General features: G+C 56.9%; 1 protein-coding gene across 1 annotated transcript in view; it reads left to right on the plus strand.

Annotated features, from left to right (window-relative positions):
• LOC122169295 (ankyrin repeat and fibronectin type-III domain-containing protein 1-like) overlaps positions 1 to 20579 on the plus strand; it is an 84915-nt gene that overhangs the window by 52687 nt on the left and 11649 nt on the right. Inside the window, exon 3 of the mRNA XM_042835335.1 lies at positions 10043 to 10171. Coding sequence (XP_042691269.1) covers positions 10043 to 10171 — 129 coding nt within the window. The remainder of the gene's footprint in view (positions 1 to 10042; positions 10172 to 20579) is intronic.

Here is a 20579-nt window from a genome sequence, read left to right on the forward strand (position 1 = left end):
AGTGGCTGGCACTGTCAGGTCAGGTTAGGCTTTGACTCTGGAGCTGGGAAGGGAGCCTAGGAGGAATCAGGGAGTTTGGCATCTTGGTTCCAAGAATCAGCTGGTCCATCTTGAGAGACACCTGGAAACTACACGCATGAAACGACATAGAGACCTGTGCTCTTCACAGAAGTGTGCTGCTGGTCATTGCTGCCACGTGGGCAATGGGCTCTGTCTCTGCCACGTGTGCGTGCTCTGCTCGAGTCCTGCTGTCCCCTCCGGCACAGCCCTGATGCCCAGTGTGCAGGGTGCCACGTAGCCCCTCCGCTGATTGGCAGTCCTCTATTCTTGGGGATCCTGATTTGCTTTTCCTACATCGATTTGTTGTCAGTGCTTATTTTCAGCTCCTCCAGTGCCATATCCCTCGAGGGATTCTTCCTTTCCCTCTCCCTCCTGCAGGTTTCTTTACAGCAATGTCAATCCCATGGGCAGGAGCACTGGGCACCACACCACCTCGCGTGGCCCCACCAGGGCGCTGTGCAGGGCCACCGCAGCCACCCCATGCTGTGGGGACGGTGGCCGTGGACACAGCCGCAGCGCATTGGGTGGCCGTGGGCACCGTCCCACTCAGCGCTGCCCTCCCTGAGGTTTCTCTCTTTCCAGCTGCGTGGAAACAAAACCAAATGTGACCCACAGCTCAGGGTCCCCCTGCAGCTCCACAGCCGAGTCAGATGGAAATTTTTAAGCATTTAAAAGCTGCGCATAGAGTAATTCAAAACAAGCCTCGAGTGTGTTTTGGACTCCATCGAGCTGTCGTCGTCGCCCGGCTTCGGCTGCTGTCTGTCCAGGACAAGGGCTCACTTTGAGCCTCCCCTTCTGCTGCTGAAGGGGGAATGTTTTCGTTCCTAATTTAGCGCATCCGTTCCGCCGGGGTCCGACCCGACTCCCGCAGAGCCGCGCGGCGCTGGGAGCTCCCGCAGCGCCTCTCCCTGTCACCGCTCACAAACCTGGCTGCCCTCACACTCAGCCTCCTTTCTCTGGTCCCAGGCTTGTGCTCGGCGGGGGATGTGTGAAGGCACAGTTTGTGCTCGGTTTTTTTCCAGAATTTTTTTTGTTGTTTTGCAGAGAAGGCCGAGTTTGCTTATTTTTGAACACCTAAAATAAAGGTCGACGCGGTGTGGGCTCGCTGCTTGTCCAGGGCAGAGGCAGCACCAGGAGGTCCCACTCAGGTGTTGGCTCCCAGGCTGAGGTGCACTTCGTGAAGCATCGCTCTGCTGGGCCGCTCTCCCCCTGGCAGATACCCACATGCTTTGGGTTTGGTCCCTCCAGCAGCTGCTCCCAGCTGAGAGCCCCTCACGAGGCCATGGCAACGTGGTCCCCCGGGATGCTGAGCACCTGGGATCCAGCACACCTTTCCTCTCTTCTCTCATCCGGTTTGCTGTAGGTCTGACTGCAGCAGTTCTAGGGTTGAAGTTGTCACTGAGGTCTTCTGATCTTTACGATGTTCATTAGCACAGTTCTGATCAAAGAACAGCACGTTCCCTCCCTGTCCTCGTTTTCCCCTTGGTTAATAACCCATTGCTGCTTCGGCTCATTTTGAAAAAGAGACAGTAGCTTCGGGAACGGCTCCGGATATAATAGATGGACGTCAGCAATTCCAACCTGGTCTTTAAAGCGGTGTTAATTCAAAGAGAGGCACAGTTCAACAACTGTGTTTTAGACTGCAGAAGGCTCGGTCTGTGTTCGGGGAGCACTGAGGCAGTCTGCCTCAATCCCTGGCAGTGTGGGTTGCTCTGAGCTGGGGCTGTGCTGGAGCATCCTATAGGGCTGTGCAGCGGTACCCTATAGGGCTTTAGCAGTTGAAAACACTGGGCTGGGGCTTGAGGTGCCCAGTAGTGGGGCTGTGTTCAGACCTTACACTGGGGCCAAGTCACCTCAAAGCAGGACGAGAGGCTGTGCCCATGGAGTGCTTTTGGTAACACCTGGGGTTTGGCTCCACAGGTGGTTGGGATGGCTGCGTGCCTTTGGCAGCCATGGGTAAGAAAGCACTGGATGCCTGTGAGATGCCCAAAATCTTGTTGACTGCATCCTATCCATTCCTTGCTCAATTCTCAGCACCTCCAAGTCACCTTTTCTACTGTCTGTGGAAACACAGCCAGCACAGACACACCTTAAGGTGCTGTTCCAGCATCCAAACCCAACGCTGCCAACATGGGCTTTTTGCAAACCCTCCGGCAGCTCACGTCTGCAGCATTGCATGGATCTGCTGCTGGGACCCCGGGGGGCTGCGTACTCCATGACAGCCCTGAGGAAGCTGCAGGGCAGTGTGAGGGTGCTGTGTGTGTGGGGGGAGCTGCTTCCCATCATGTCCCACCTGTGTGTGTCACGTGCTGAGATGTGGTTTTGGCAGTGACCTGCAGTGTGTTCTGTGCCGGAGGATGGAGTGTGGTGCAAAGCATTTGTGGTGCTATTGCCAGCGCAAATAATGCAGCTCTTCTTGGTTCTTCAGGGCAGCAGATTTTCTTTACGGCAGAACCCTCCTGTGGTTTGTCTGTCATTGCTGGCTGTTTGCTTTCGGAGTGTCTGAAGCAGCCTGCTCAGGCTCCCTGCAGCAGCCCTGCCAGCAGCACCGTGTCACACATTGCGTGTCTGTGCTCTGCTGTGTGAGGTGGGCAGGTGCTGCCCCGTGTCCCCGTGGGTCCCCCCCACAGAGAGGTGTGGGCCAGGCAGTGTGGGCACGCTGCATTCCGATTCTTCACCCCTTGGGATGGGACTGCCTTGCACAAAGAGGCTTCTGTGTCCGAATGAAGTGCCTTTCAGCAGCCTGTCTGGCATGGCTGTTCTTCGTGGGGTCTGAAGAAATGGGCCTGATGGGGATTTAAGGGATTTAAGGATGGTGGGCACAGTGTGATGCGCACAGCTGGTGGCCCACGAGCTCAATTCCAATGGACATTGAGTTTGTGATGCCAGTCTGCACAGACCTGGGTAGGATGAGCTAATAGGGAAACTGAGGCACCAAGCTGTTGGCTCGCAAGGGCCTGACTTACTCAGCCTGGACTGCACCCTTAGCTTCTGCAGGACCCAGGGAAAGCCACTGTGCTGTGTCCTCAGGGTCCCACAGCTCCCATGGCCCTGCAGTGCCCTCAGGAACCAGCTTTCAGCTCTCGTAGTGCTTGCCTGGAGCTGTGCTGTTGGTTCCTTTGGCCCTGGGTCCCTCCCCGCCGCCGCAGAGCTGCTCTGCTTGGCTGCAGAAATGCACTCAGCATCCCAGAAATGCGGCTTTCATCCGGGAGCCAATAGTCACACAGCCTCCGTCCAGAAACTATCATTATCGGCCGCTTTCTTGTTCTTGGTTTCTTTGAACTACAGCTCCCAGGATGCCTGAAGATATGCAGACATCCGAAGACAGTGGTTTCCCATAAACTTTTGGGGTTTCATGCTTTGTAGGCAGGAATGTTTTTATTGCATCGCAAAGCTCTTCAAGTCCCTCAAACCTCCACGGCGGTTCCATGCTGTGGGGAGGAGCGGGGGCTGCCCGGGGCTTTTCTCCGGTGCCTTTTTCCTCTTGGTCCCTTCTCCAAGGGGAACCTTTGCACATCCCTGGGAGCAACGAGCGAGGCACAGTGCTGTGGGGGATGTACCAGCAGCAGGGAGCCTGGCAGGTTGCGTTTCCAATAGTGACACGCTCACGAGAGCTACTAAAAAACTGGAGAGGGAAATTTTCCTTTAGCTCGGAGATGCTGTAACTGTGACCGAGTGGATCTGGTGCTTGCTGCATTCCGACAGTGTCTCTGTAGATCTGCCCACAGACCAGGCTGTGTGTGAGCCCCACGGCTCCACAGCCTCCTGCTACCCAACCTGGGGATGGGCACTGTGGTGTGGGGCTGGCCTGGCTTGGGTGACTCCTTACCTTCCGTGGCTGGGTAGGTGCTGAGGGGAGGGCACAGCCCAGGCCATGCTGTGCCTCTTGCCTTGCCCCACAGCACCCCGCACACATGCTGTATGAACACAGCATTCCCCACGTGTATTGCACGCCTGGGTGCACCGGCGTGTCCATTTTCACCACTGTGCCATGTGCACCAACACGTCCACGTGCACGCGTGGCTGCTGGCACCTGCCTGCCCTCTGGGAGCTGCCCGATGGCGTCAGCCGGTGTGGTCCTCTGCAGGTTGATGCCCGTCCAAAAAGGAAAACCATGGAGGCTCTGCGGCCGGCTCGTGTTAACCACATCACTCCTCTCCTGCACTTGGAAAACCCGGCCGGCTGGGCAGCCCAGAATAACAAGTCTTTCCATTCCTGCGCGCAGCGTTGGACGCGGGGCCATCGAAAACAAGGGTTGGCTCCGGTGCGAGTGCCGCCGTCAGACTAAACAACAGCAGGTCCATGGGCTGCCTGTGCCCCACAGCGGGCTGCTGGGCAGAGAGGGGCCAGGCAGGGCTGGCGGCAGCGTGGGGCTGACACTGAGCATCCGCATCTCGCAGGGCTTCTCTGCTCTCTGGTGTGGGGGATGTGCAGGGGAGCCCCACAGCCCGAGGTGCCTTTGACTGCCGCCACAGAGGTTCTGTGGGGAGGGAATGCTGAGCCCTGGGGAACTCATCCTTGTTCTGAGCAGATTGATGGGAGGAAAGGGAGTTATCAGGGTTTGCTTTGCAATTCATTCTCGATTTTCCCAGGCTCTCGGCTAGTTATGTTAGTTATCCTGTTAGTTATGATAAAAGCTTGAATTGCTACAGGGAACATTCTGAAGAGCGAGTGCTGGAGCTGTGTGTGCCAGCCTCCTGTCCCCCAGCAGGAAGGGATGCACGCACATGGCTCCGTGTGGCATGAGGACACTTGAGGCTCATGCAGCCACCGTGGGACAGCCCAGGTCCTGTCCTGCTGCCTTACACAGCCCAGCATTTCTTCACAGAGAGGGAGATGGCAGAATCCTTAAAAACAAGCCAAGTGGCAAGGATTTGACCTGAGGAAAGCAGTTTCTACCTGTCTTATGTTCCCTGCAGTTGACTGGAGCTTCGTTTTGATGTGGCTGATTTTGAGGGTGAAGCACACAGATACACTCCCATGAGATGGTGCTGCCAGCGGTCTGTTACACGACAGGATCAGATCTCTGCTCCCATTTTCATTTAGCTGCTTCACATCACAAAGAAGGGTCTCAGTGGGACTGGGAGGCCCCAGGCCAAGCCAACAGCCTGTAAGGAAGACCCAGGCGGTGCAAGGCCAGCTGAAGACAGCCCTGCCTCGCCAACACGTTGGGCTTGGGTCTCTCTGTACTCAGCATCCCCAACGTGCCCATCCCTGCTGCTCTGCAGGCAGGCAGCTGCTGCTCCGAGGGCAGAGCTGCTGTCGCCGGGGAATACAAATGAACAAAATCACTGCTTTGGCAAAGGATTCATAGGGGAACGACATGCAAATTTACCTTCCATTCTGAGTGTGGATGGGCATTAAAATACAGTGTTTGAAAGCCAAAACAAAGGAACATTTTAATTTAGGACTCATGAGGCGGTCCCTTCTGCTTGGATTTGCATCAAATCCTTTGCAGCAAAAGCTGTAAGTTTAACAAAACTCAAAGAAAACGAGGAGAAGTTCTAAAAATGCCATCCAGTCCCAAGGATTGGCACTTCTTTTGTGCAGCAACCGGCTGGGTGCTGGATCCCATAGAGGACAACAGGTGTTGTGAAAGGCAAAGGATGGGCGTTGGGTTTCTTGTCTTTAACGTGGCTCCAGCAGAGTCAGCCTGGGGGACAGCTGGGTCAGGGGACCTCGGGATGCACCCAAAGGACCATGACACCGGGTGGGGAGTGAGCAGGCAATGGGGGGCTGCACTGTGGGATGTGTCAAGCCGCTTCCCAGCCTTCGCTATCAACACCTCACATCTCAAACCCGCGCTCGGAAGCAGCTGCTCTGCTCATCTGACCACACACAGAAGGTATCTCCGTCCTTCTCCCCACGCTTCCCTTCTCCTCTCACCCTTGGGGCCGCCCGCCCTCCTGGTGTTGTGGGTCAGAAATAGACAGCATCCCCCGACTCGCTACTTGTCATACATCCCAATAATGCCAGCTATAATTAGCTGCAAGTATCAAAGCTGTGCTGCTGGAGGAACTTTTTGCAGCCCCATTATCATCCATTAAACAGAGGATCTCACACGGGGCCTCATCCATCCATGGTCTGGCTGCCCCTCCCCATGTGCCTGGGGGTGAGCTGCCCACAGGTGGCCCCGGGGCTGCGGTGCCATCAGGCCTCATACTAATCGCATTAATCACACTAATCATGTTAATCATGGCTGAATCAGCACCGCCACGGGGGGCATGGGGGGGACCAGGAGAGATGTGGGGCTGGAAGGAGCTGTGGAGCAGTGAGCATCTATCCCTGAGGCTCTGAGCATCCCACCCAGCTGCCCGCCTGCAGCATGTGTGCAGCACTGGGGGCTCAGGAGGTCCTGTGGGCATTTGTCACCTGTGAGGCCACCACCATTGGGGACTGCTGACCAAAGCCATTCCCTGAGCCACCAGAACAGCCCAGCAGTGTGAGGGGCTCTTGGGTCACCTGCCCCAAACTGTGCGTGGGGTTTGGTGAGAGCTGGGGCCGCTCTCAGCGCCGTTGCCCCTTCTGCTGCTGATGGAAGAGGGTGGCAAAGCAGGGCATGCAGGGAACAGGGCCTCTGGGGGCACGAGCGGGCTCAGGGCACGTCGTGGCATTGCAGTGTGTGTGGTTAGCCCTGGGCCCCCTCCCCATGCCCAGTCCCCATGCCCAGCCGCGCAGGCTCCCTGTTATGTAAAGCACCGACAGGCGCGACCAGGAGATTCTTCAGTGTCGGAATCTGAGTCACATGGGGCTGTTTTATTTCCCCCTCTGCTAATCTCGTTTCTATAGAAACAAGATTGAGAAAAAAAAAAAAAAAGAAAAAAAAAAGAAAGAAAGAAAAAGAAAGAAAGAAAGAACGAAAGAAAGGGAAAAAAAGAAAGAAAGAAAGACAGAGAGAAAAGAAAAAAAAAAAAAAAAGAGCGCAGAGCCAGCAGGATCCTGAGGTGATGGGTGAGGGAGGCGGAGGTGGCAGCTGGGAGCGGGGCAGCGGGGCTGCGCTCCCGGCCGGGATGGGAGCGTGCGTGCGGCTGTGTGCGGAGAGGGGATGGGCATGGGCATGGGGATGCTGCCGGGGAGCTGTGCGCGGCTGAGCGCTGCTGGCTGCTGGCAGAGCGCGAGGGGAAGGCGGAGGAGCGGTGCAGGTGAGTGCGCATCCCGCGGGCATCGCATCCCTCCCGGCGCGGCACCGTGCGCGGCCCACCGCTCCTATCCGTGGCTGCTGCTCTGGGGACGCGCCCCGTCGTGCCCAGGGAGTGCGGGGCTGACGGCGGGATGGGGTCTGTTTGTTCGGTGCTCGTGTTTGATGCTCGCCGGGGGCTGCGTGTGTGCAGCCGTGGGTCCGTGCGTGGTGCCTCTTTGAAAACTTCTGCCTGCTCTGGAGGTGGTTCTTTTTTCTCCTTTTTTATTCTGGCTGCACCTGTGCAAATAAAGCGCTTCCAGGAGCCCAGCTGCTCTGCTGAGAGGGATGCGGGAGCTGTGCCGGCTCCTGCCCTCTGCCCCTTCCCCAGCACGGGGGATGAGCCCAGCTCGGATGCTGGTTGTGCAGGGACCGTTCCAGGGGGAGGCACTGCGAAAAGCGCTGCGGAGTGCCTGCAGCCACCTCGTGCCCCACCCTGGCGCTTGCATCGCCCGTGCCTGCTCCGGGGGATGCTGGCTGCCTTGCAGGAGCGGGGTCAGTTGGTCGCCACGTCCAAGCACGTGCTGTGTCTCGGACCAGCGAGTGCAACAGGTGGGAGCTGCTCCTGCCACGGCTAAGATGTCTCCCTCGCTGCTGCATGGCTGCTTCGAGCCCTCATGCAAGGTGCTGGTGAGGGGCTGGGCTGTGGGCAGGGGGTGCTGCTGGTGCCACCTGCGTTGCCTGCTCCTCGTGGGTTCAGGTGCCCTGAGTGCCTCGTTGCCTTTCTGCAAAGGCCCTGCAGGCTGGGGACAGAGCAGGCACAAGAAGCTGCTGCAGAGAGGTGCTGACCGTGCATGGCCCTCACGTGCACCAAGCTGTGATTTCATGGGGAGGGGGGTAGCTGCATTTCTCCCCCACCCTCTCCTCCCCCCACATCCCGTTGCCTTCACTGCCAGCCTTCTCCACTGCAATATTCTAAGGGAAGGGACGAGCCACAGCTCGGTTGTGCTGCTGCAGGAATCTCCAGGGCTGATAATTATTTCTGGGAAAAAGATGCTGTGTTCGGACTTAAACGCTGACATGGGACTCTGAACATGTGTAATCTGGCTGACAGATGGCAAGTCAGAGAGGTGTGATTTATGATACAGCACAGTAGCTGAACAACCTCCTCTGGTTGTCAGGAGACGGCTCTCCCCATCGCTGCGGTTGATGTTTCAATTGATGGCTCTCCCTGCACGTCCCTGGCTGGTGGCAGGTTTGGCAGGAGCTGGGGCCAGGATGGTACCGGTGCTGCTGGCGGGAGACACTCACACCTTGCTGGCTGGTGCAGCCTGTAGGGGATGGGGCTGACAGCCAACGGTGAGCTGTCCTCACTGCGTGGCCTCTGTGCCTCGGTTTCCCTGTCATTATTGTAATATGAATTAAGGGACAAGGGGCAGCTGTTTTTGGAAAGCACCTGGGGAGTGGAGGTGTGTGACAGCAGCATCCCTGCTGTGCCAGTATCCTCCCAGAGCTGGGCACAGACCCGGCAGCGTCCCAGAACCAGAGCTCAGGGGGCTGAGGGTGCACCCAGCATGGAGCCTGGGGGCGAGGGGAGAGGGCAGAGGGCATGGTGTGGGTTTGGGCACGGCGTGCGTGCAGCCGGGGCAGAGCAGGTATGATTCATTCTCTCTTCTGCAGCACCGTTTATGTAAAGCAGTGCTGTATAAATAGCCAGATGATACTGTAATGTGCTCCTGGATTTCTAAATAGAAAAGGAAATGAAGTCTCTGTTGGAGCTCTGTTGGGTCTGGTGGCCTCAGCACGCGTGGTCACCCAGCTCCAGCACAGCCCCTTTTGCCCCCCCATGGGCACCGTGCCCCCAGTGCCAGCAGCATCTCTGCATGCCCACATCTTGCTTCCTGCAGTGCCCCTGGTCTCCTGCTCCCAGGCTGCTCCATGCCTCTGCACAGAGCCCTGTGGGCACCTCACCCTGTTCTCCCTATGCCCCCCCCCACCTCTCAGCTGCACTGAGTCTGGGAGAGGATGCAGGCCGAAGTACCGACTGCGCGGGGCCAATGGGAATGCATTCCAGGCAGGTCCCACAGCCCCCAGACCCCTCAAGAGCAGTGATGGGCACAGAGCATTGCTCCTCCCAGCTGTGACACGGCCCCAGAGAGGCTGCATCTGCAGCAGCTCTGCTCCCAGTGCTCCCATGGGCTCTCCTCACCCCGTGCTTCCCTGCAGCGCTCTGAGGGGGAACGCTGGGGTTTGCATTTCTGCTTGGTTTCTTTAAAGGCAAACCTCATCCTTTACATCAAAGTAGTGTTTCTTCCCAAGAATGTGAGGAATGACCCTGGAAGGGCTGACCAGCTCTTTCCCGGCGGTGATGGCGGAGACGAGCGCCTGCTCCAGAAAGCTGTCTCCACCCCGTCCCAAGCAACAGCAATTCATAAGCTGAAAAATAAATCAATAACCAGAGTTAATGAATTGAAGATGTCTGTGTTTAAAATGTATCAGGAAAAAAACTGTTAGCTGCTCGTGGTTTATTTAATTATCGTAAGGAAAGAGCGAGAGCTCTTATTTCTGAGAAGTCCCTTCCCTTTATGTTATTGTGTTTTAAGAGGCGTTTGGTCGGCGAGACAGCTCAGGACCCCAGAGAACAGCAGCGTCGGCCCTGGCAGAGCGTGGCAGCACCGGTGCCGGGCAGGGGCTCAGCTTTGTGCCACTGCTGCAGCCCTGTGGGGCTGACGCTGGAGCCAAAGCGCCGCTCAGCCTCTGCTGCTGTGCTGCGGTGCTGCTGTGCTGCCCGCTCTGGTGCCCCTTGCAGCCCCCAGCACAAGGTACCTTCAGTGACATTAACTCCTTTCCTCTCCCCTTCCCCAGGTCGGAAAGCAGCCTCTCTAGGTTTGCCCACCGCTTGTCGGTGAAGCAGAAGCAGGAGAAGAGAAGGAAAGCTGAGTATGGCTCGGCCGAGCTGTCTGCCTTCCGGCCCAGGTCTCTGAGCATTGAATGGTAAGAGCTGCAAGAAGGGGCTGGGGGCAAGCAGCCTCCCAGCCCCCTCCTGCCCCCCTGTCCCCACTCTGTCCGTGCGTTGCCCCATGGGAGAACACCCTTCAAACCATCACCCCATTGCAGGAGTGACGGGCAGCCCCAGATGGGCTCCTGCTGTGTGGGGTGAAAGGAGAGCAGCGAGACGGGCATCCGTCGGGGCTGGGCAGCTGTGAGCCCGCTGTGTTGGGTCCCAGCCCCGGGGCTGTGGGGCTGCCCCTTCCCCACGCTCAGCCCTGCTCCACCCCAGCTTGCTGAGCTCTCATTCACCAGCCTTGGAAGCAGATCACAGCCGGCCCTCCCTGTGCTGGAGGTGACCTGCTAAGGATATTTTAGAGAACTGGAAATTGCATTGCTCTCTGCTTCCTTAGATGGAGAAAGGAGGGTAAAGCTTAAAAAAAAAAAAAAAAAAAAAAAAGTGAAAAGAAGAAGAAAGAGAAAAAGAAATGCTCAGAAATTTAAAGAATGTCAAGTTTGGTTTTTGCTTTCCCTGCTTTCTTTGGAGAACTGTCTGGCATTCGTTGTATGTTCTCACACTTCTGTGTGAGGCGGTGGGTCCTTCTCCAGGCTGCTCCATCCGTGAGGTTGTTGGGCACAGAAGCTGTGCAGGTACCAAGGAGGCCAGGCACAGAATGTCAGCTCTGTGGGATCAGATCATTTTCCTCTCCGTTACACAACCTTCTTTTTTGCTGAACCAATGTCATCAGAAAGCTGTACCTCAATTGCTCTCAATCTTCCAAACACGAGAATTTGTAACACGGCAAACAGGAAAAAAAGCAAAGCGCTCCTTAAAACCCATCGGCTTGTAGTTCTCCTCTTTTCTCATCGTGCATACATGAGAGAAGTCAGCATTTCTCTTCTCCCTCTAATGCCTCTGTCAGCCCCAGGGGCTGCAAGATGGGAGCCCATTGCTCTGCAGCAGTTTGCACAGCTGTGGCACCACGACAGCAGGAAAAGGTGCTGCTCTGTGGGACGGTAGGGCAGCCTGCACACGGCTCTGGGGGAGGACAGGCTGGCTTTCAGCTCAGCTTGCTCTGTTGTGGTGCTGCGCTGAGTGAGCAGGGTCTGATCCCGAGCTCAGCAGTGACCGAGCAGAGCCCTGTTAGTTCTGCTTATTACTGGGAGTGGAGGGAGAGGTGGCAGGGAAAAAGTGAAGTCTTGAGAAAACACTTCTTTCATTCATAGGTTGTTTACCCAAATAAATACTTCATTATTAGGATATTTTTTTTTAGGGTATTTTTTTAAAGGCAGCACCACAAAGTGCCCACTGTTGGGGCCCTGCAGCACACTGGCAGTGCAGCACGAGCCAGGCAGGGGGCCTGGAGTGCTTATGGCCACAGCCCTGGGGGGAGTTCTGCTGCTCCATGATACCCATCTAACTCTGAACCCTCAATGAGGCGAAGGCTGAGAGACAAAAGCATTTGCAGCTCAACACCTTCTGCTGTCTGAGTTCCAAATCAGAACCCTGATGGCCCCCACAGAGACATCCTGGTGTGTGCAGAGCCCCTCTGGGAAATGTGAGCATCCCTCTCTCCCTTGGGGTGAGCTGAGGTGAGTGGGATCCTCCTCTCCCTGTGTGCCACCTCAGGAGTGATCCTCTCTCCCCTTACATGAGCTTGGAGCAGATAGGAGGGCTGCACCTCTCCTTTCCTCCTGGCTCTGTGCAGGGCCTGGGATGCTCTGTGCCCTGTGTCACTCCTGTGCCATGCAGCAGTGTGCGCTCCTGGCATCAGGTTGTGCTGCTCTTCTGCCACTGATTTGTGCCTTCCTGGCATCAGGCTGTGCTCTCCTTTCCCTACCCACCTCTCATTCCAGTTTTCCTTCTTCTACTTGCCCTCTGCTCTCTCATTTTCCCCTGCTTTCCTCCTGTTTCAGGATTAGGGGCTCAGGGCTGCTCAGCACTCTCTGGTTCCATGTGGGCTCCCCACATTTTCAGCTTCTCTTTGTCTGTGGTCAGAGCAGTGCACTCCTATGACAACTGAGGAAAAGCACGGTGCATTCCTCCTGTCCCCATCCTCTATCCCCTCTCCTTGGCTGCCCATCGCAAGCAATGCTGGCAGGAGCCCTGCTGGCCAGGAGCACTGGGGTTGAACGTCTCCTAATGCAATAAAATTCCCCCTTTTGGGGGGATGGAGACTCTCCCCATACTGCTGCTGGTATGGGGGCACAGTAGCCATGCATGGGAGGTGCCTCACTTCCAAATCGCAGTTCAGAGCCCTGCAGGTGCTGTGCTGCTTTGGGTCTGGTGGACCATGTCTGTGGATGGTTTGCAAGGCTCTTTCCTTGGTGATTGTGTTTTTGCTGTGGGAGTTAGCAGTGACTTTTTGGGAGCCAGGGAGCAGCAGCACCATGGAGGGCTCTGTGCTCCTCTGGGTTGCGTGGCCATACCTGAGCGATCCTACACCTTACATTACATGCCCAATAGGAGATCCACTTCTCCCAAGCCCAGTGCCTCTTGGTCTGGTTAAGGAGCAACCAGAGGGAGCATCAGGCCCTGATGCACCCAGTGAAAGCATTGCTGGGTTCTGTAGGGTCATGGGACACTGGGAGCTCAGGGATGCTCTTGGCAGGCAGGGAGATATGGGTGCCACTGGTGCCATGAGGCACGTTGCCGTGCTGGAGTTACTTACACCCATCGTGGATCCTGACTCCCAGCTCAGTGCTGCTCCTGGCCAGGCAGCACAGCAGTGGGACGAAGGAGCGGTGTTTTGTCTCTGCTGAGAGAGCTTTGAGCCATCACTCAGGAACAATGGCCAAGCTATGGGGTCATTTGTTCTGGTATTTCAGCAGCTCCTCATGATTTATGGGATGTTTTGTTCTGCTGCTTGTCTTAGCTTCCCCCTCTCCACCCTCCCGTCTCTCTCCCTTCTCCATTTCAGCTCCTCCTCCCCCCCCCCCCTGTTCCCAATTCCCCTAATAGCTGTGGAGCCTCTCTGCCGTATGAAGTAATGGTATCTGGGACTTATTGAATTAGCTGTGTGGAACCGGACTTCAGCACAGAGCTCCGCTCATGATGGCACGACCCCACAGCCCCATCCCCACACCTGGGGGTGGCAGCAGGGTGCCCCCAGGACATGGCCAGCAGGGCCAGAGCTCACCGATGGCTGGGGGACTCGCTGGTGGGGACAAGTGCACCCTCAAAGTCTGAGATCCACAGAATAATGCGGGTTGGAAGGGACCTTAAAGTCAGTGTCATTGTGATCTCTGCCTGTATCTCCCTGAATGCTCAAGTTGCCCTTAGGAAACCATTCGGAAGGAAGCATCACCAGCAGGGAGCCACAGAGGGAGCAGCTGGTCCCGGGGTCTGTGAGGACGGGAGAAGGCAGCTGGCACTTGTTTCTTATGTGGCTTCGGTGGGAACGAGTCAGCCCTCTAGGAAAGAGACAGAGAAAAATGGTCAGAGAAGATCAACGTGCATGTTTGGAGCCCTTGGGCCGGACCCTGCCTTGCTGAGAGCACAGGGAGCAGATGTCATTTATTGAAAAGACTAATTTGAAGTGTGGCACCAGCGTGTGGTTCTGGGCACTTCCTTCTGCTGGTGGTTGGCGCATCTAAGCCTGATCAGTTTATTTCTCAGTGGCAGCATATCCATTATCCTCAGTGCACGCTGACTCCAGGCCATTTGCCTTCTCATTTCTTTCTCATCCCCCGTGGCCTGGCTCTGTACAGCAGGATGAATGCCTCAGGTCCCTGGATGCCAGGAGCATAGAAGGTGCTCTCCATCATGCAGTATCTTCAGTGCTCCTTCTCCATGAATGCACCCATGCCCGGAAGGTGCCTGCTGCTGGATTTGTATAGCAGCACCCAGTGCCCATGGCTGTGCTGGAGGAAGGTGCAGAGATAGCACAGTCCTTGGTATGAAGAAAAACCTGGTGGATGTCTGGGTCTTACTGTGAGCCAAGCCCTTCCCGTGTGCTTTGCAGTATCCTCTGCACTAGGTGCTGGCTAGTGTCTGTGTACTGCACTTTGAGGGGGGTCTCAGCTCTCCCAGCCCTCAGCCTGCACACAAGATAGATCTCAATGCAATTCTGCAGTGGGAATATCAAGAGAAGTCCTGGCTTTCCGACAACAGGGCTCTGGAGCCGTGGCCTCTGAGCATGACTTCCCCAGCACTCTGTGGGGCAGGCGGAAGGGACCAGGCTGATGTCTGGGGCAGACAGGGTCCCACATCACTGCTGATCTGCTGGGGACATTGAGGTGTGGGAGCAGCACTCCTCACCTGCACCACCTCCCCAGCCCCATCTCCCAGCTGCTTCAGGGCAGTGTGTGCCTGTAGTCCTCCTTCATCCTACAAACAACAGCAGTCTGCGTTGCGTGGTTTTCTCTGCTCTTTGATAGTTTCCTCCTGGCTGAAGCACTGCTGCCCGCCAGGGTTCCAGGAACCTTCTGTTTGCCTTCCTGGACAGCATGTCCAGGCGCCAGCTCAGTGCTGGACCTCCCGGCTTGGCTGCTGTGAGATGGCTGAGCAGTGCCCTGGGTGTGCTGGGATCTCCCTCACCTCTTCCCCACGCTCTCCCCTGGCTGCATGCTCACTCTCCAGCACTGTTTTGCTTCTCATGCACTCCCTTTACCCAACTTTCTTCCGCCACTTCAGGGAGCCAATCCTGCCCACTTTGGGGAACCCATCCTGCTGAGCATTGTGCCTGGGGGATGTCAGGAAGAAGCAGTTTCATTCCCATCTGCTGCTCACTTCCAAGTTCCCTTGTCTTCCTTTTAGGCATCTCCGTTCTCCCCAGCACAGAAGTACGTGTCCATCTCCCCTGGAGTGCCCTGCGGTTGCTCACTGGGGCCTTTCCTTTCTCATCCCTGTCCTGGTGGCTGGCAGGGATTGGAACTGGATGATCTTGAAGTCCCTTCCAACCTGAGCTGTTCTATGATCCTATGATCCCACTTTTGTCTGTTCCTTTATTCCCGGTGTCAGTGAGGAGGGTCAGACAGGGAGGAAGGTCTTTGGCCACAAAAAGCTGCTTGGCAGTGTGGAGGAGGTTTTACCATATGGGCAGCGCAGAGTAGTGCAGATCTGATAGAAGCTGCAGTTTCGTTCAGAAATGACCTAGATGAGAAAATCCCAACACAAATTGACTCATGGGGGTTTCTGAACTTCACCCATCACCAAGGAGTGAGGCCCAGGCTGGAGCTCGGGGCTGAATTGCTGAATTGCTGGGGTGTCAGGACATGGCTTCTCCCAGTGGAGGCAGAGGCAGCCCCTGCTCATGCCTTGGCTGCATTGTTAGTGTGCTTTCCCCTCCTGCAAAGAGCACCAAGGTCAGGGTTTGTGCACTGGGTCCCACATAGCAGAAGCCTGTGGTGGCCGAGCGGCAGGTGCTATAAAAAGCAAGGCTTATTTTTCTCTTGAGTGGTGCTCTCACTCATCCGTGTCTTTGTGGAGAGGAGGAGGCAGTTATTCTGGTCAGAGGCAGTGACAGAGCGGAGGTGGGTGGATGGCTCTTCCCAGGTCAAAGGAGATCCGGGCAGGTATAGCCTTCAGTTATTTCCTGGCTCAGTTTTGGATGTCTCTGCACTGGGGGATGGCTCCTGCCGGATCCCAGGAAGCAAGGAGGATGACTCTGGGTGCTGCTAAGCTGCCGTGGCACTCAGCTGATGTTTCTGCTCTCCCCATGCAGCTCTGTCTGGGTTGCACAAGAGAGCTTCAGCCATGTGTAAACGCTTGGAGCCCCGGGTTCTGAGCAGGAGGAGGCAGATGCTGCCAGGAGCTCCTGTCCTCTTGTCCTGGCCCTGCTCTGCCCTGGTCACACTGTCCCAAAGTCTCATAGCAAGCAGACAAGCAACACCGCTTGTGCAGCAGAGCTCCAGTGGTGTGAACCTCATGTGAACTCGTGTGAGATCTGGGGCTGATCTTAGGCCGTTTCCCATACCCACAATGCAGGAGGATGCTCCCGAGGTTGCTGTGCTCACCTCGCGCTCCTGATGAACCGGGGGGTGGGGATGTGCCAGCCGAGCAGCCGAGCACCAGGAGGAGGGACGCCCGCAGCCAGGCAGAGCCACCCCCAGGCAGCACGGGGGGACCGTGCAGCCACAACCACAGCGCCCCGGTCTCAGGATCAGCTCCGTGCCTGCGGTGTCTGTGCCGCAGCAGCGCCGTCCTCGTGTGCCCTGCAGCGCAGGGGAAGGGGCGCGGGGGGCAGGGGGGCACGTTGTGCGCCGCGCTGATTGCGGCCGGAGCCAGCAGACGCTGTTGTTGAAGCTATACAATGCTTTCCAGTGGAAGTTTGTTTGCTTATACCTTTGCCAGACCTTAACTGTTGGGGCTGAATTTTTCCATGCTCACTCTGCCTCGGGCTGAACTTTCTCTCTCCCTTTTTTTTTTTTTTTTTTCTTTCAAGTTTCAGCAGAAGGTTGGGGAAAAACGGTAGCTTTGCCAATGCTATTTTTTTTTTTTCCGTCTCTTTGTTTAAGGACTTCTGGTGCCTCCATGCTTTGGAAAAGAGACTTGAAATTTGGCAGGGCTGGGACATTCCTGATGGAAATCAACCCAGATTTGGTCAAATTGTTAGCCTCTGGGAAGCATGACCGTGCATGCCAGGATTGCTCCTCAGAGTCCCCAGTGGAGGCAGGGAGGCTCCTGGCCACAGTACCAAGCACCGAGCACTGAGCCACCTCCAGGCCATGTAGATCCAAGTCAGCGACTACGTGGACCCATGCAAGGTCACTGGGAAGCTGCAAAGCACTCCACAAACGATGGCAATGGCTTGGTCCCCCTGTGGCCATGGGTTGAGACCCTGGCTGCTGGCAGGAGCTGCCCTGTGGGTCTCCTTGTGAAGCCTGGAAGGCACAGTGAGCCCCCTGGGGTGCTGTGCCCCCAGGCCTCCAGCTGCTGGGAGAAGCGGAGGTGATGTGTGATGGAGGAGAACATCTCCATGTGCTTCTGCATCCTGCGAATCCTTGGAGAAGGGCATTTGCCTCTGTGTCTCCAATGGATGTGCTTTGCAGTGCTTGCCACATCCATTGCAACGCGTGGGCAGATGTGTCCCATCACCTGGAGGTGCAACCTGGTGGTTGCTGAGGCTTTTGGCATCTTCTTTAATATTAGAGTGGGAGGCAGACCTTTGCTGAGAGCTTCAGAAATTCCTCCGTACACTCGACTGTCCTTGTGCTCCTCACCCAATGATGGGAAGGATGGAGGGAGGCTACGGGAAAGCCTCAAGCTTCACTGCAGGGCACATGGGAGCACTGGGAACACTTGTGCTGTAATGGAGCGCTTCCTGGCCAGGCCAGCTTGGCTTTAGACTCCTGTGTGCGCAGGGCAGGGAGGGGTCCTGCAGGCCAGGGATGTCCCCGAGGGATGGATGGTGGCTGCTCTTGGTCACAGTGCCAGGACTGCCATGTGGGTCAAGGCCAGTGTGCCCGGTGGTGCCGGCTGCGCCTTGCTGGTTGCCTTCCAGCAAGAAAGGGGTTTTCTGACTGCAGTAACATTTACCAGCTGGGCAGCAGCTCTGGAGCCGGGTGTGTGCGCTTGTCTGTTCTTCCATTGTGCCTTGGCCGTCGTCTCCTCCTCCCCACCGAGATCAATGTCTGTGGCCTGCCTTTTTATAACCCCTTTGGGTGCAGCTCTGGAAGTCTTCAGCCAGTGCTGGTTTTCATCGTGCAGCCTTGGCATGAGCAAGCAGCTTGGTCCCCATCTTGCTGCATGACTTGGGTAGGGCGAGGGACTGGAGGTGGCTTTCCACCAGCAGGGAAACCACCGGGAGGGCTGGGGAGGTCGCGTGGGGGGCCGTGGAGGGGTGCAGATTTGGCGGACTGGACTGGGTCTGGAGTCCAGCTCCAGGCGTGGAGCAGAGGGCATCCCCACATCCTCCTCGGGCCGGTTTTCTGCAGTTTCATGGTTTGGGAGAAGAGGTGGTTTCCAATGGGAGCCAGCGCTCATCCGCGTATTCGTCCTGGTGGCACCAGGTGGCGCAGGAGGTTAAAGGATTTGCTGTGCATCCCACAGGCCTGGGTTCAAATGGGTGCCTGGCACTGCTGTGACAATTCTGCAGGTCTCAGCCCAATGTGCAGGTTGGCCTGGGAGGAGCTGGGGGGCTTGCCTGCTGCGTGGCCCCATGGCCCTATATCTCAGTGATACAGTGTTGTGATGGAGCCGCTGGCCCCACAGCTCCTCTGGCCCCACTGGGAGCTAAGCATGGGATGGCATTAGCTGTGGGTGCACATGGCTTAGCGCCCTTCTCACCCCTCCCAGCACAGCAGCCATATGTCCTCAGCTCAGCATCCCAGCCCTTCCCTTGGGGGGGCCCAGCAGGGACCCGGTGACCCCGCAGAGAGAATTTTTCCCCTCCTTTTGCCTTCAGTGATCTTTGAGCCCAGGCGTCGTATGACTCAGCTCCTGCATTTGATACCCCCGAGAAGAGTTTGCACACATGCATCTGTGGCACAGAGCGCTGCCTGTTCCTGGCAGGCCATGAGAGGATTGGGTTTCTTCCTGAAACAGGCACTAAGTCCCCGCTCCTCATCCGCTTTTGATATGCGGAAGTCGGACTGAGCCGGGATGGTGCCAGCGGGTCGGGGCGTCCCCCCAGCACCTCCACCCGCCCCAGCATCCCAGCACCCATGGGAGCACAGGGAGCACACTGCGGTGCGAGGCCGGTGTTCAGATGGACGCCTGCACTGTGGGAATCCTTCTGTTTCCCGTCCCTACCTGTGCCAGCAGCTCTGTGTACGTGGAGTGCTGGGGCCTGGCAGTCGGCGCTGGGCAGTCAGCAGAAGTTGACACCGATGCCGATCCCATGAAGGGCAGTTTGGGCGCTGACCTTTAGGTCCCGCCTGCTGCCTGTGAGCAGCTCGGCTCTGCTGCTGCTCCTGGAGCAGCTGGGAGCACTATGGGGTGTGCGGGGTGGCTGCGAGCTGCCCCGTGCATGTCTGGGCAGTGCTGTGGGTTCAGGTGGCTGCGGGGCTGCTGTTCCCAGTTGGGTTTTCCCAACATGCGTCGGCCACGGCCCGCGGAGCCCTGTCGCGCTCAACCCCGTCCCCATCAGGTTCCAGTTAAAACCAAATGCATTCTCCAGCCTAAGCTGTGCTGCAGCTTAAGCCCTTCCAAAAATGAAACAAATACCCACGGACTGCAATTCGAATTGCAGCTCAATTAGGGCTCGTTCCCAATGTGATCATAAAACCTCCAGTACGAAAACAAACAACCCAACCAAACCACATCGAAGCCCGACAGCATCCTCCGGAATGCCTTTAAAATAACAAGGAGGGGGGAGGAAGAGGGGGAAAGGGGGAGATGAAAGCGCCGTGCCCGGTGGGCAGCGTGAGGGCAGCAGGTGTGTGGCAGCGGTGCCGGCAGCGGTGGGCACGGGTTGGGGGGATGCTGCGGAGGGGAAGGAGGGCTGCGGGTGCAGAACGTGGGGTGAAGGATGGGAGGGCACGGGACGCATTGCAGGGCGGTGGAGGTGCCCGGAGCGGCGCGGGTCGGAGCCGGCCACGGCCGCTGGAATGCGTCCCCCCCGTCCCCCTGTCCGGCCGCATCCAGCCAGGCTGGTGCCGCGCTTCGGGTTTCAGCGCGGCCGCTAAGCCCGGCCATATTTAGCGTGAGCTGCTCGGCCCGTCGGGGAGGGGAAGCCGCAGAGCAACTAATAAAAAAAGCCAAACAAAAACAATGTAATTAAAGAGACTCAGCACTGTGTGTTCCCATAGCAAGAACATTTACCCAAGACTTCCTCACTCAGATACTTCATGTCAAGCAGCAATTAAGGGCTGCACTGCAGAAGCACAGAGCGTTTGCCCTCAATGGAGGCAGGACGGGGCCGAGCTGCCCCCCACGGCCCCTCAGGGCAATCTGCAGCACCCACACCTCGGCACCTTGGATGTGCCAAGGCAGAAACGCAGCATTTCCAGGCACTGGAAGAGAAGGGAGCAGATCCTGCCCTGTGGTGCCCAGTGCGGAGGGGCAGCGTGTTGGCACACAGAGCAGCAGCACCCACTGCCCTTACGGCTGCAGTGGAAGCTCATGGGTGAGCGAGGAGCTGGAAGTCTAATTGCAGTCATCCATTACTGGGAGTTAAGCCACAGGCTCCTTCTGGGCTCATTAAAAAACCCTGATCAGAATGCTTAATTAAAACAAATAAATAAATAAACAATGCAGGGGGAAAAAAAAATAAAATAAAAACCCCTAAAGAAACGTCAGCAGCGCGATTGTGTTGCAACAGAATTTGCTTGAGTGTCTCAGCTCCCTTCCTGCCCCAAATTTACTGCTCGGCTGGCGGGAGCGGTGTGTTTTATGGGAGGCCTCCTGTGGCTGCCAGCAAGTGATCTTCTTGGTTGGCTCCAGACCCTTCTCAGAGTCCCGGCGTTTTTGCTGACCTGCAGGCTCCATCTCTCCCGGCCTCAGAGCGCGTGCCGTGGGAGGTCCCAGCAT

Source organism: Centrocercus urophasianus, unplaced genomic scaffold, assembly GCF_019232065.1.
Source record: "Centrocercus urophasianus isolate 14NV4802_14NV808 unplaced genomic scaffold, USGS_Curo_1.0 seq_51, whole genome shotgun sequence".
NCBI lineage: Eukaryota > Metazoa > Chordata > Aves > Galliformes > Phasianidae > Centrocercus > Centrocercus urophasianus.